This window comes from Stegostoma tigrinum, chromosome 38 (assembly GCF_030684315.1).
Source record: "Stegostoma tigrinum isolate sSteTig4 chromosome 38, sSteTig4.hap1, whole genome shotgun sequence".
Lineage (NCBI taxonomy): Eukaryota > Metazoa > Chordata > Chondrichthyes > Orectolobiformes > Stegostomatidae > Stegostoma > Stegostoma tigrinum.
Window position 1 is genome coordinate 21,257,294 of NC_081391.1, and position 14,362 is coordinate 21,271,655.

The following is a 14,362-nucleotide window of genomic DNA, read 5'->3' on the forward strand; positions in this document are numbered from 1 at the left end:
CCGTGCACTGTCTCACCAAGTCACCTACCAGGGGTTGTAGCGGGTGCTACTTAATCTTTATTTCTAGATGTTTGAACAAATGTCTGTCTAGTTTAGTTTATGGATGACCATAAATGTAAATACCTGTCTTCTTACTGTCCATCTAACTTCCATTTCGTGAGCAAAACCAAGCTGAATTGAGTGAAATTTACTTCCCATTTTGTCTGTTTGCAGTTCTCTCTGTTTGACCAGGATGATGTTGCCCTCCATCACTTTGCTGAGTTCTTCAAGGAGCAGTCCCATGAGGAGCGGGAACACGCTGAGAAACTGATGGCATTCCAGAATAAACGTGGAGGCTGAGTCCTCCTGCAGGACATCAAGGTTGGATTCTGAGAATGTCTGTCTGTTTGCAGCTTTTTGAGCAGCTACAATCGAATGGTATCTCCATCTATTTAGCTTCAGGATTGATCAAATACTATGTCAAGGGCAAGTTGTTCCCCGAAACAGGATTTGTTTAGGGAAAAGGGAAATACTTTGCATTTGTGACTCAATAGCAGAAGGCAATTCAGATGATCCAGGCTACTGGATGGTGAGCACATGTCCCTGTATGTGACTCTACATGGACAAGGTGAGGTAACAAAGGGTAAGGCTGAGAACTTGCAGCTACAAAAAGCAGCAGCATCCAACCTCACTACATCTAGAAGAGGTTTGTAATGCCTTGGGACCATTCTGGTCACTACATCAAACAGTAAAGCAAGGGATTACTTCCATTGCGACTGATTCTAGATACGACTTCTTTCAGAATTCACAGTAACAGTGAGATATGTTAACATTTCTTTATTCTCAGGCCAGCATAAAATCTAGAGGGTTTTTGTATCCAAGTAAAATTTTTTGTCTGAATGTAACCCCTGGAAATGATGAGGGATAACTAACTGATCAGATGTAGACTAATGATACAACTGCCTGCTGAGCTGTGCTTTCTGTTCCTGCTTCCCTCCCTTCAGAAGCCAGAGCAGGATGAGTGCGGCAATGGTCTGGAGGTGATGCAGAGAGCTCTGCAGATGGAGAAGGATGTGAACCAGAGTCTGCTGGATCTGCACAAACTTGCCTCTGACCACATAGACCCTCATGTGAGGTTTTATCCCTTTCCTGGTAGAAAGTGATCTGTTTGTGTACTTCCAGGGTGGGGAATCCAATTATTTTTCTACCTGCCTCCTGCAGGATGTTTAAACAAAACCTTGTGAAGGCATCACTTGCATGCCCCTCCCCCATAGGGAGGTGATGGTCACTTCTGTCATGGGAGGTCACTGACATTTTTTGATCCTTGTTGGATTAATTTTGTCTTCCAGCTGTGATTTCATGGAGAGGCACTACTTGGATAAGTAAGTGAAGATGATCAAGAAGCTGGGAGATCACACCACCAACCTGAAGAGACTGGGAGCCCCTGACAATGGCATGGGAGACTACATGTTTGACAGGCTGCCACTCCATTGAATGGGGTCAATATCTATATCTGTTGTACATGGTGACCTCATTCTACTAAATGACTAGTTGTTCTCTGAGCAAATTAAAAGAGTGTTCACCATGGAACTGAGTACAGTGTGTAATTTTCATAGCTTCTGGTTCTTGGAGGTTTTTTGTGTTTTAACATCTGGTAATCAAATCCATTTTCTGTTCTTTCTTGCAACCTTTGATTCAATGCCTGCCCCAGTAATTTGCTCGGTGTTTGCTTCTGCTGAGCGTCTGTCTGTAGGGATTGAGTGGGCAATCTTGTCCTTGGAAATGCCACAACTGGCAAATATCTGCATTGCAGACAATGCCACAACAAAATCTGTCCTCAGCTTTCCCAGGACAATTTTTCAGGACCAGCTTCGGCTCAAAACCATGACTGAAATCTGTCCTGTGCCTAAACATTAGGCATTGCCAAGGCCCGTCCATTCATTCAATCTTCAGCATTTTTGGAAAAACCAAGCTGACACTGGAAACCAGGAACAAAAGCTGCTGGGAAATCTCAGGTTTGGTAGTGAGAAGTGTTGAACAGAACCGGGACATGAGACACGTGTTTATCTCTTGACTGATTTTGTTGCCAGGCCATGAGGTGTTTTCCACCTACTTGTTCTCTTGCTTAAATCCTACTGACTTTAATAGGTCACAAAATTCCTCATTACAAGAATATAAAGTTGACCAATCGTGCAAGGTACACCTGCTTTTCTGCAATTGCTTACCATTTACATGTTTCCTGCGCTAGAGAATTGTTTCTCTAGTATGTCCTTTCCATTCAGTAGAATGAAAGCTCTGCTTTCTCCCTGACAATGCTAATGACTATGGCCTCTATTAGGCAATGAAGCAGTGCCCACCTTCTAAAGCATCTGCTGTAACTCCTGTCCTTGCTCTGCAATGCAAAGGTGACAAATGCTGAGGACACCTGATGACAATAAAGCTAAAAACAAAATACCACTTGCAGAAGTCAGTAGTTCCAATTTCCTTTACATTTAATTGTGAAGAAAATCAGCTTTCTGATGTAATCTGGCCTCCATGTGGCTCCACACACGCTGCATTGGGTCTAGCTCATTGCTGTCAATCACAATCAGTCACTGGTTTCTAATGGGTGACCACTGACAATTCCTTGACAGGATAAGGATGTCACTGACCAGGCAGCATTTATCCTCTGTCTGAACTGCCCATGGGACAATTAGTCAACCACAGTGCTTTAGGCTTGGTGTCATATACTGGCCAGACCAGGTAAGGATGGCAGTTTGGCAGTTCCCTTCCCTAAATGACTTCAGTGAAAAGGATATTTTATTCAGACTAGGAATTGCATGCTCATTTTTAGGTTCATAATGCCCAAAGAGAGTTTTTCAGACAGAATCAGGACAATGGGCCTCAGTCCCACACTCCAGAAGCTTAACAGTTGCCAGCTCAGAGCAGCCACGAGATTCACTCCTTCCACCACTGACACACAGGGACTGCAATGTGTACTATCACCAAATGTTGTAGAAATCCACCAAAGCTCCTTAGACAACACACGTGCTGTTAGATATTTATTGTGTAAGGCTTGACTCTGACAATCACTTTCTAATTTCAACACTAAAAATATGTGAATAACACATTTTCTTTGAGAAACATAGAAAGACAAAACAGGCTCAATGTTCCAAATCTGATGTGAGTACAGGAGCAGAGAGACTTTGGGTTTCAAGTATGTGATTATCTGAAAGTGACCAGCCAAGATGATGCTGTTATTGAGAAGGCTGTGGTGAACCAAGCATGTGGATGAGGGAAGGGCAGTTGACGTGGTGTAATTGGACTTCAGTAAAGCCATTGATAAAGTTTCACATGGTAGGCTATTGGAGAAAATACAGAGGCAGAGAATTGAGGGAGATTTAGCAGTTTGGATTAGAAACTGGCTTTCTGTAAGAAGGCAACGAGTGGTGGTTGATGGAAAATATCCAGCCTGGAGTCAGGTCACTCGTAGTGTGCCTCAAGGATCTACTTTAGGACCACCGCTGTTTGTCATTTTTATAAATGACTTGGACGCAGGCATAGGTGGATGGGTTAGTAAGTTTGCAGATGACACTAAAGTCGGTGGAGTGGTGGACGGTGTGGAAGAATGATGCACGTTGCAGGGAGACTTGGATAAACTGCAGAATTGGGCTGAAAGGTGGCAAATGGAGTTCAATGCAGATAAATGTGAGTTGATTCAATTTTGGGGGAATAACAGGAAGGCAGAATACTAGGTCAATGGAAAGATTCTTGGCAGTGCGGATGTGCAGATGGATCTTGGTGTCCATGTACATAGATCCTTGAAAGTTGTCACCCAGATTGATAATGCTGATAAGAAGGCTTACCGTGTGTTAGGTTTTATTGGTAGAGGGATTGAGTTCCGGAGCCGTGATGTCATGCTGCAACTGTACAAAACGCTAGTGCGGCCTCATTTGGAATATTGCGTGCAGTTCTGGTCACCCCATTACAGGAAGGATGTGGAAGCATTGGGAAAGGTGCAGAGGAGATTTACCAGGATGTTGCCTGGTCTGGAGCGCAGGCCCTATGAAGAAACGCTGAGGGACTTGGATCTGTTCTCATTGGAGAGAAGTAGGCTAAGAGGGGATTTAATAGAGACATACAAGATGATCAGAGGATTAGATAGGGTGGACAGTGAGAGTCTTTTTCCGAGGATGATGACTTCAACTTGTACAAGGGGGCATAGCTACAAATTGCGGGGTGATACATTTAAGACATTTGTCAGAGGCAGGTTCTTTGCTCAGAGAGTGGTAAGGGCGTGGAAAGCCCTGCCTGCCAATGTAGTTAACTCAGCCACGTTAGGGGCATTTAAACATTTCTTGGATAAGCATATGGATGGTGACGTGATTGTGTAGGAGGTGGGGCTTGGATTAGCTCACAGGTCGGCGCAACATCGAGGGCCGAAGGGCCCGTTCTGCGCTGTATTGTTCTATGAACCTTGTGTTTTCAAATTGAGGCATCGAGTATAAAAGCAAGGAATTGATGATACCCCTCTACAACTCATTGGTTAGACCACATTTGCAGTGATGTGCTCAGTTCTGGGCGTGGCTTTTAAGGAAGGGCATGCAAGCCCTGGACAGAGTTCAAAGGTGATTTATAATAATGACACCTGGAATGGGGAATTTCAGACACACGGAAAGATTAAAGAAATAGCGCTTATTCTCCTTGGAGCAAGGAGCACTTGTTGAAGTGATCAAAATTATCACCAATTCTGTCAGGGTAAAGGGGGATATTCTGTTTTCACCAGTGGATACGTTAGTGACGAGGGGTCACAATTTGTCAGTGAGGGAGCTCACAGTGAGAGGAGGAGAAACCTCTTCACTCAGAAAGTTGGTAGGGTTTGGTATGCGTAGCTGACAGGAGTGATGGACGCAGATTCCGTAGGTGGCTTTAGAAAAGCAGCTGTATACATATATGGAAGTGGCAAATTTAGAGGGATACAGACATAGGGCTGGAGAGTGGGGCTGGGTGTGGAATGCTTTCAGAAACTGAATCAGGCACAATGGGCCAAATGGCCTCCTATCATTAAAAATCCTCTGCATGTTCCCCCAGGAAATTCTCAGAGTTTGGAGAGGGGCTTTGTACTCCTCTCAGTGGGCACCTGTACAAGGCACCTTTAATGTGGGAAAGCTGTTACACATCAGCAGAGATATGGTCCTTTACACAAGGTAGACCCAGTTCCACTGGCAAAGAAATGTTGACTGGGGATCCCCCCACTGCTGACCTTCACCCACCGTCACAGCCAACGATAGCACATGCCTATCTTCCACCTGGATGGCCGTTGGGAACTTGTTTTGCATTGCACTTTACCAGGACCCTCCCCTCGATCGTACCGTCCTGGGTGGCCCTGCCAGGAGGTGAAATCCTCTTCAGGTATCACTCTCAGAACCAACAGAACACTCGAGGCTCTCCATCACTGTGTGGTGACAATCCACAGGCAGGAGCTGGAGGCAGGGAGATGCTGCTCAGGTACAAACCCATCACAGAATCGGAGAATTGTTATGGCACAGCAGGCGGCCATTCGGTCCTTTGTGCCTGCACCTGTTCTGGTTGTTTTCTAATTCTGCCTGTAAAGATGTTACAAAATCTCTGGATCTGGTATGGACTTGGACCAAGGCTTCCTGGTCCACAGCTAGGGACATTACCCCTGCATCACAATACCCTGGCTGCACTGGTTGTACAAACTTAGAATCATCGAAAAAAAATTGTTGGATTCGGCCATTCAGCCCCCTCCAGACTGCTCTGCCATTCCATGTGATTGTGGCTGATTCCATAACTCAGTCCCATCTTCCCACTCTCTCTCCATACTCTTTGATCCCTGCAGCCCTCAAAGCTACACCCAACTGCTCCTGGAAAACATTCAAAGTTTTGGCCTCAAATGTTTTCTGTGGCACAGAATTCCACAGGCCCCCCACTCTCTCGGTGAAGAGATTTCTCCTCATCTCAGGCCTAAATGTGTACTTAGGCTGTGACCCCTGATCCTGAACTTTTCCATCATCAGGAACATCCTTCCTGTCTTTTCCACAGCTGACACTATGACAATTTTCGATGACCCCGAGCCAATTTCCCACCTTTCTTTCCCAAATCCCAGCACAACAGGCTGAGAAACTGACACTCCCCTTCCTCAATGAGTCCCTTCTGCAGTTGATCACAACCACCATAATTTAAAAACAAAACGAGCAATCTTTTCTCAAACCATATTTACTTCTTTTAAAAAAGAACCAAATAACACACGACCTGATTGAGTGGTGCAGAAGGTTTGAGATGCCGAATGGCCTCCTGCTGTTCCAATCACAGAATAACCATCCAGACCTGGCTCTCATCTCCACCTCTGATCAGCTCTGCTTAACACACCCTCCCCCTCTCTCTCATTGGTGCCTGTATGCAGGGGTGGTTCCTGATTGGCCAGCAGCAACTGTCAGTCATCATCAGTTCTGCCTCTCTCTGTGTGACTGCAGGATGGTCCCAGGACTATAAATACAAGAGCCTGTGGGAGAGAGAGACTTAGTTCTAGAGTTTTCTTGGTGCTTGTGAGCAGGAATAGTGAAGATGGTTTCCCAAGTGTGTCAGAACTACCACAAGGACTGTGAGGATGCTGTTAACAAGCAGATCAACCTGGAGCTCTATTCCTCCTATGTTTACCTCTCCATGGTGAGCTTTGTGGAATTGAAGCCTGTGCTATGATAGTGTTGACCTGTTTGGTTTTTACGCTGGGTTAATGAATTAGTTGTAACATGTATTTTTTTCTGTGGCCCTTCCCCTGTTGTAATCTAGTGCAGGTCTTAACACTGACTCTCTGTTCAAAACTTGACCATTGTCTTCATGTCCAACTGGCTCCTGGATGTGGACGGCCAGCTTGCTGTCTCTGGACAATGTAACCCTTGGTGATTTTTCATTTAACTCTGGAGGGATGATGTGGTCTTGGTCAATAATTAATTTTTTGAAAACTTGGTTGCATTCATTTTCTCAACAAAAGCCTTCCCTGGTGGAAACTTTTCCTGACACAAATATACTCCTTTTTGTTTAAAACCTTGCCCCATTCACCAGACTGTCCTGTGCTCAAGATGTAAAGTTCCCTGAACTAAAAGAACAGCAGCTGCTGGACACTAAACACCAACAGAAAAGCTGGAAAAGCTCTAAACATCTGGAAGAAAACCAAGCTCTGGGTCCACTGACCCTTTCTCAAGTGGCCTTGAGCTATGCAATGTGAGGAAAGAGGCACACTTTCACACTATGTATGTGATCTTTTTTCTCTCTCTAACAAAGCAGTTAGAATTCTGTGGAGTGGATGGTAGGACGCTGGGGTTATTCAGGTGGGTGATGGTGATAATGAGGCTGCTGACTGAGCTTTCTGGCTGTGTTCACGAACACACGTCCCTTCATTCAGTTGGACAGGGGCCTAACTGGTCTCCACCTCCTGAACAATAGTGTTTCTAACCTGCAGAGCAGGGATGTCTGATGGCAATAGCCAGCTGTCCCCTTCATCATGGCACTATGCCTCTCTCTCTCTCTCTCTCTCTCTCTCTCTCTCTCTCTCTCTCTCTCTCTCTCTCGCCAGGGATTGCGTTTGGTTTTTGTCCTTGATTTCCAGAATGCTGGTGAAATATCTGCACAAAGGCTGCTTAAGTATCTGTTGTTTGGGTTATAATCCATGGAAGGTGACTTCCTGCTTTGTCTGTTTTTTTAACCACTTAAATGTGGAATCAAGATGGTGCCCAGGTTAGTTCCTGAGTGAGGAGTGTCATTCACGAATTTCAGACAGTTTCCTTTAAACCTCTCTCTTCCCACAGTTCTCTTACTTTGACCGGGATGATGTTGCCCTGCATCACTTTGCTGAGTTCTTCAAGGAGCAGTCCCATGAGGAACGGGAACACGCTGAGAAACTGATGGCATTCCAGAATAAACGTGGAGGTCGAGTCCTCCTGCAGGACATTAAGGTTGGATTCTGAAGCCTTCTGTTTTGTGGCTTTTTGAGCAGCTACAATCGACTGGTATCTCCAGCTAATTCAATTTAGCATTGAACAAATACTGTATGAAGGGGAGGTTGTTCTGCAAAATAGGCTTCCTTTAGGTGAAAGGAAATACTCTGCACTTGAGGGCAATTGAGACTCACCAGAATAGTGAGTAGATATCAATGTGAATGACTCTCCTTCAGACAGAATGAGGGAGCAAAAGCTAAGACAGGAAATTGTTGCAGTGTGGAAAGTAGCAGTGTCCAGCCTTTCTGAATCTGGAAGATTCAAGCCAGGAATTACTTCCATTGGCACCTATTCTCTGCATGTGAATTCTGAGAATCGACATGAACAGTAGAATGTGTTCAGAAAATTTCTTAGTCCCTCAGTACAAAATCTAGTTGTCTTGATCAAATTCAAGTTTGTTTGTAGTACCTCCTACAATGATGAGGGATACTAACCGATGTAGACTAATGATACAACTGCCTGCTGAACTCTGCTTTCTGTTCCCACTTCCCTCCCTCCAGAAGCCAGAGCAGGATGAGTGGGGCAATGGTCTGGAGGCAATGCAGAGAGCTCTGCAGATGGAGAAGGATGTGAATCAGAGTCTGCTGGATCTGCACAAACTGGCCTCTGGCCACATGGACCCTCATGTGAGTTTGTAAACTGTATTCTCTCTTCCTTGGAAGAAAGTGATGTGTTTGTGCACTCTCTCTTGGTTTAAAAATCCAATTACCTTCTCCAAGCCTCCTACCGGCTGGTAAAACCTTGCAAAGGCTTCACCTCAGTGGACCTCCACATGGTGGTGATGGTCACGTCTGTCATGGGGGTCACTTTCAGACACCTTTTTGATCCTCTGGATTAATTTTGTCTTCTAGCTGTGTGACTTCCTGGAGAGGCACTACTTGGATGAGCAAGTGAAGATGATCAAGAAGCTGGGAGATCACATCACCAACCTGAAGAGACTAGGAGCCCCTGACAATGGCATGGGAGAGTACCTGTTTGACAGGCTCACGCTCAGTTGAATGGGGTCAATAATGTGTATGGTGACATAATGCTAGTAACTTGGTTGTGCTCTGACCAAATTAAAATAGTGTTCACATGGAACTGAGTACTTTGCATAATTTCAGAGCTGCTTCTGGCTCTTGGTATTGCTGTTTGACACCTGATCATTAATTCCTTTTCTGTTCTGATTAACCTTTGATTCAATGTCTGCCCCTTTTCTCTTGTTTGTAGGAATTAGGTGGGCAATCCTCGCAGATGAAATTGCACAAGTGTTCAATTTGGGTTTTTGGCTACTAAGCAGTGTTGTATTGACTTTTTTATTCCAAACCAGCTTCTAGTCAATATCTTCAGTGAAACCAGCCCCCTGTTTCAATGTTAGACACTGCCCTTGGCAATGTTCAAGTCTCTTTTGTAAATAAGCAGGGGCAGGAAATAGCAGGTTTGGAGAGCATCTGTGGAGAGAACTGTTCTCAGTCCCAGAACCCAAGATACAATCACATCTTCTGACAGATGTTGCCAGACCTGTGAGGCTTTCCAGCAATTATTTTTGTCGCACTTCAAATCTAGCAATTTGAGCATACTTTCACTCTTTTGAACAGGAATATATAGTGGAACATCCAGCATCTAAGATGCACTTATCTTTAGCATTTTAGATAAGCAATTGTTTCCAGAGCTGGGAAATAGTTTACTCTCTTTTGCTGCAGTGGGGGATGGGGGAAGGAGTAAGGGCACTGCCTGATTGTAGGAGAATGGCAAAATTTGTTTTCTCATGTATCAGTCTTTTTGCTTCTAGACAATGATCCTCATTACGTAATGCAGCAGTGCCCACCTTGGAGCCCCTGTGGTAGAACTTCTATCATTGCTCTGCAATGTAGAGATGCCAAAGGCTCAGTAAAAATAAAGCTAGAATGCAAATGCCACTAGCAGAAAGCAGCAGTTTCTGTGGTTAGCAAGGAAATAAGCTCTCCTGATGTACACTGACCGGCATGTACCTCCACCTGCAATGCACTATGGCTGCCTAATTACTGATGCTCAGGGGTGACAGTTTCCTTTATTTAAAGGATGAGGATGTCTCTGAGCTGACACCATTTATTTATCCATTGCTCATTGTCCCCAAGGCCAGGTCAGAGTCTCACACATGGCTGTGGTTGCAGCATCATACGCAGGCCAGGTAAGGATGTGTTTTTGACACTGAATATAATTCTCCTCATCAGCTTCTTAATTCTAGAACTCCAGAGAGTTGTCGCACAGAATTAGATGAGTCCACCACTCCAGAAACTTGATGGCCTCCAGCGCCACTAGATGCATTCTTTGCACCACTGACACACACGGAGTACACTGTGTACCGCCTCCCAAAAGCTGTAGAAATCCACCAAAGCTCCTGAGACAATACTTTCCAAAGCCCTAATTACTGGCCATGGGAGAAAGGCATCTGATACAGGGGAAAACCACCCCCTCTAAGTTCTCCATCAAGCTACCTGCCATCCTGAGTTGGAAACATAACACCCCATTCTCCAGTGTCGGTGGATCAGAATCCTGGAATTCCCTCACTAGGAACATTGTGGATCTGACTACAGCAAATAGGCTACAGCAATTAAAGACGGAAAGCCCCCCCACCCCAATGTTCTCGTGGTGGGCGTGATCTCAGAGCGGGTCAAATACCTCTGGCTGGGCCGCCTTTTGTGAAATTGTCAAGTTCTAGCTCAACTCCATCTCGAGTGCACGGTTCTAGTAGGTTCAATCCAAAGATGCTTATGCACAAAATTTCTGGAATGAACCTGGGCAGAAAGTTAATTGGCTCCGATGATAATCGTTTTCCCAAGTCCCTCGATGTAGAAGTGGACGGGATGTCTGTGCTTGAAATTTACAAGTGGATTCATGGATTTGATAGGGTAGATAGAGAGATCTTGCTTCTTTTCAATTCGCATCCAGGACTGAGAGGGGGGAATATGATTACATTCCTAGCAGTAGAAGTAAATCATCCACGATAAAGCAAAAAACAGCTGCTTTTTGGAAAGGATAATATGTGAATGAGCAGTTAGATATTTATTCGGTAAGATGTTGATGTTGCCAATCACTTTCCCATTGGAACATATGACGAAACAGGTAGATGAGAGTAAACCGGTTGATGTGGTGCATATGGATTTCAGCAAGGCGTTCGATTAGGCTCCCCACAGTTGGCTATTGTACAAAATGCGGAGGAATGGGATTGTGGGAGATATAACAGTTTGGATCAGAAATTGGCTTGCTGAAAGAAGACAGGGTGGTGGTTGATTGGAAATGTTCATCCTGGAGACCGGTTACTCGCGGTGTACCGCAAGGGTCCGTGTTGGGTCCACTGCTGTTTGTCATTTTTATAAACGTAGAAGGATGGGTTAGTAAATTTGCAGACGACACTAAGGTCGGTGGAGATGTGGGTAGTGACGAAGAATGTTGTAGGTTACAGAGAGACGTAGATAAGTTGCAGAGCTGGGCTGAGAGGTGGCAAATGGAGGTTAATGCGGACAAGTGTGAGGTGATGCACTTTGGTAGGAGGAACCCGAAGGCAAAGTACTGTAAGATTCTTGGTAGTGTAGATGAGCAGCGAGATCTCGGTGACCATGTACACAGATCCTTGAAAGTTGCCACCCAGGTTGACAGGGTTGTTAAGAAGGCAGACAGTGTTTTAGCTTTTATGAATACAGGGATCGTGTTCCGGAACCAAGAGGTTATGCTGCAGCTGTACAAAACTCTTGTGCGGCCGCACTTGTAGCATTGCGTACAGTTCTGGTCACCGCATTATAAGAAGGATGTGGAAGTTTTGGAAAGGGTGCAGAGGAGGTTTACTGGGATGTTGCCTGGTATGGAGGGAAAGTCTTACGAGGAAAGGCTGAGGGACTTGAGGCTGTTTTCGTTAGAGAAAAGAAGGTTGAGAGGTGACTTAATTGAGGCATATAAGATAATCAAAGGGTTAGACAGGTTGGATAGGGAGAGCCTTTTTCCTAAGACGGAGACAGCGAGCACGAGGGGCATAGCTTTAAATTGAGGGGTGAAAGATATATGACAGATGTCAGAGGTAGTTTCTTTACTCAGAGAATAGCAAGGGTGTGGAACGTTTTGCCTGCAACGGTAGTAGATTCACCAACTTTAAGTACATTTAAGTTGTCATTGGACAAGCATATGGACGTACATGGAATAGTGTAGGTTAGATGAGCTTCAGATCGGTATGACAGGTCGGCACAACGTCAAGGGCCGAAGGGCCTGTACTGTGCTGTCATGTTCTCTGTTCTATAACATAAAAGATGAATGCATTTAAGATTATTTTCATTAGAAGGGTGATGGGGTCGGTGGGGAACCTGACTGAGGTCAACAAAATCATGAGAACTATCGACAAGGTGAATAGCAAGAAGCTTTTTCCCAGAGTCGGGGATTCAATGACTCGGAGTCATGAGTTCAAAATAAGAGCAAAGTTTCGAGGGGATTTGGTTAGATTGCCTACAATGTGGAAACAGGCCCTTTTAGCCAAAAATGTCCACACTGGCCCTTGAAGCATCCCACCAAAACCCCCCACACTTCTGAACCCTACGGGCAATTTATCATGTGGATGTGTGGCAAGCTCTTTCCGCAGAGGTTGAAGGGTGCCTGGCACACGTTGCATGTGGAGGTGGGAGACGAAGTCACGCAAGTGTCTTTTTAAGATGTATCTGGACAGGTACATGGATGGGCAGGGAGCAACGGGATACTGACCCTAGAAAAGAGATGACAGACGTCAACAGGATCTCGATCGGTGCAGGCTTGGAGGGCCAAAGGGCCTGCTCCTGTGCTGTGATTTTCTTTGTTCTTAAGTGTGCAATCAAGATGGTGACCAGGTTAGTTTCTGATTGAGGAGTGCCATTGATTAACATCAGATATGTTTCCCTTTCCTGCCTTTCTCTTCCCCCACAGTTCTCTTACTTTGACCGGGATGATGTTGCCCTGCGTCACTTTGCTGAGTTCTTCAAGGAGCAGTCCCATGAGGAGCAGGAACACGCTGAGAACCTGATGGCTTTCCAGAATAAACGTGGGGGCCGAATCCTCCTGCAGGACATCAAGGTTGGATTCCAAAGCCTTCTGTTTGCAGCTTTTCGTGAAATACCACTCAATTGTGGCTAGCTCAATCTGTTTAGCTTCAGGACTGAACAAATGCTGTATGAATGGGAGGGTTGCTCACCACAATAGGATTCCCTTCACTAAAAGGAAACACTTTTGCACTTGTGATTGAACAACAGTTGGCAATTGTGATCATCCAGTATTCTGGATGGTGAGTAAATATCAGTGTCTAACGCTGCTTTGGACAAGATGAGGTGTCAAAAGGGAAAACAGAAATCTTTCAGGTGTGGAAAGCATCAGTATGAAGCCTTTATACATCTAAAGATGTTTCTGATGCCTTGAGATCACTCTGATCACAGCATAGCAGGATCTGTTTAGAAATGTCCCCTTCAAGAACAGTACCAAATACAGCAGGTGTTTCACCAAGGTCAAGTCGGCCTGTAGCACCTCCCCGACAATGATGAGGGATAACTAACTGATCAGATGTAGACTAATGATACAACTGCCTGCTGAGCTGTGCTTTCTGTTCCTGCTTCCCTCCCTCCAGAAGCCAGAGCAGGATGAGTGGGGCAATGGTCTGGAGGCAATGCAGAGAGCTCTGCAGATGGAGAAGGATGTGAACCAGAGTCTGCTGGATCTGCACAAACTGGCCTCTGGCCACATGGACCCTCATGTGAGTGTGGTGTATTTAAATCAGGGATTTTGAATAAAAACAGGGATCAGACACTTGGTCCTTTTTGTTAGCCACAAGATCTCACTTGACATTGTGGAGGGTTTTCTTGGGTTATACCAAGATCCTCCTGTTTCTAAAACTGAGCACTTTCTCACGTGTATTTGGCAATCTCCATGACATCACTTCACTGCTCGGTCTCCCAAGCTGTATTTTGTCGGATTTAACCAGTTCCCCTCTTTGTCTTCCAGCTGTGTGACTTCCTGGAGAGGCACTACTTGGATGAGCAAGTGAAGATGATCAAGAAGCTGGGAGATCACATCACCAACCTGAAGAGACTGGGAGCCCCTGACAATGGCATGGGAGAGTACCTGTTTGACAGGCTCTCACTCAGTTGAATGAGGTCAATAATGTTTATATTGTACATGGTGACATAATGCTAGTAACTTGGTTTGCTCTGAGCAAATTAAAATAGTGTTCACCATGGAACTGAGTACTTGGCATAATTTCACAGCTGACTCTGGCTCTTGGTATTGCTGTTTGACACCTGATCATTAATTCCTTTTCTGTTCTGATTAACCTTTGATTCAATGCCTGCCCCAGTGGTCTGCTCCTTTTCTCTTGTCTGTAGGAATTAGGTGGGCAATCCTTGCAGTGGAAATTCCACAAG

The 14,362-nt window shown here is 45.1% G+C and overlaps 1 protein-coding gene across 1 annotated transcript; it reads left to right on the forward strand.

Moving 5' to 3' along the window:
• Nucleotides 1-6,543: 6,543 nt before the first annotated feature.
• On the forward strand, nucleotides 6,544-8,974 carry LOC132206401 (ferritin, middle subunit-like). The gene is made up of 4 exons (XM_059640509.1): nucleotides 6,544-6,648; nucleotides 7,788-7,934; nucleotides 8,477-8,602; nucleotides 8,828-8,974. Exons 1-4 carry the CDS (start codon nucleotides 6,547-6,549, stop codon nucleotides 8,972-8,974), a joined length of 522 nt encoding a protein of 173 aa, XP_059496492.1. The 5' UTR covers nucleotides 6,544-6,546.
• The last annotated feature ends 5,388 nt before the right edge of the window (nucleotides 8,975-14,362 follow it).

What these genes read in the sequence shown, in the direction of transcription:
- LOC132206401 (XM_059640509.1), top strand. Translation starts at nt 6,547, where the DNA reads ATGGTTTCCCAAGTGTGTCAGAACTACCACAAGGACTGTGAGGATGCT. An exon ending in CCTATGTTTACCTCTCCATG is followed by an intron (nt 6,649 to 7,787) that starts GTGAGCTTTGTG and finishes CTCTTCCCACAG; the next exon opens with TTCTCTTACTTTGACCGGGA. An exon ending in TCCTCCTGCAGGACATTAAG is followed by an intron (nt 7,935 to 8,476) that starts GTTGGATTCTGA and finishes CCCTCCCTCCAG; the next exon opens with AAGCCAGAGCAGGATGAGTG.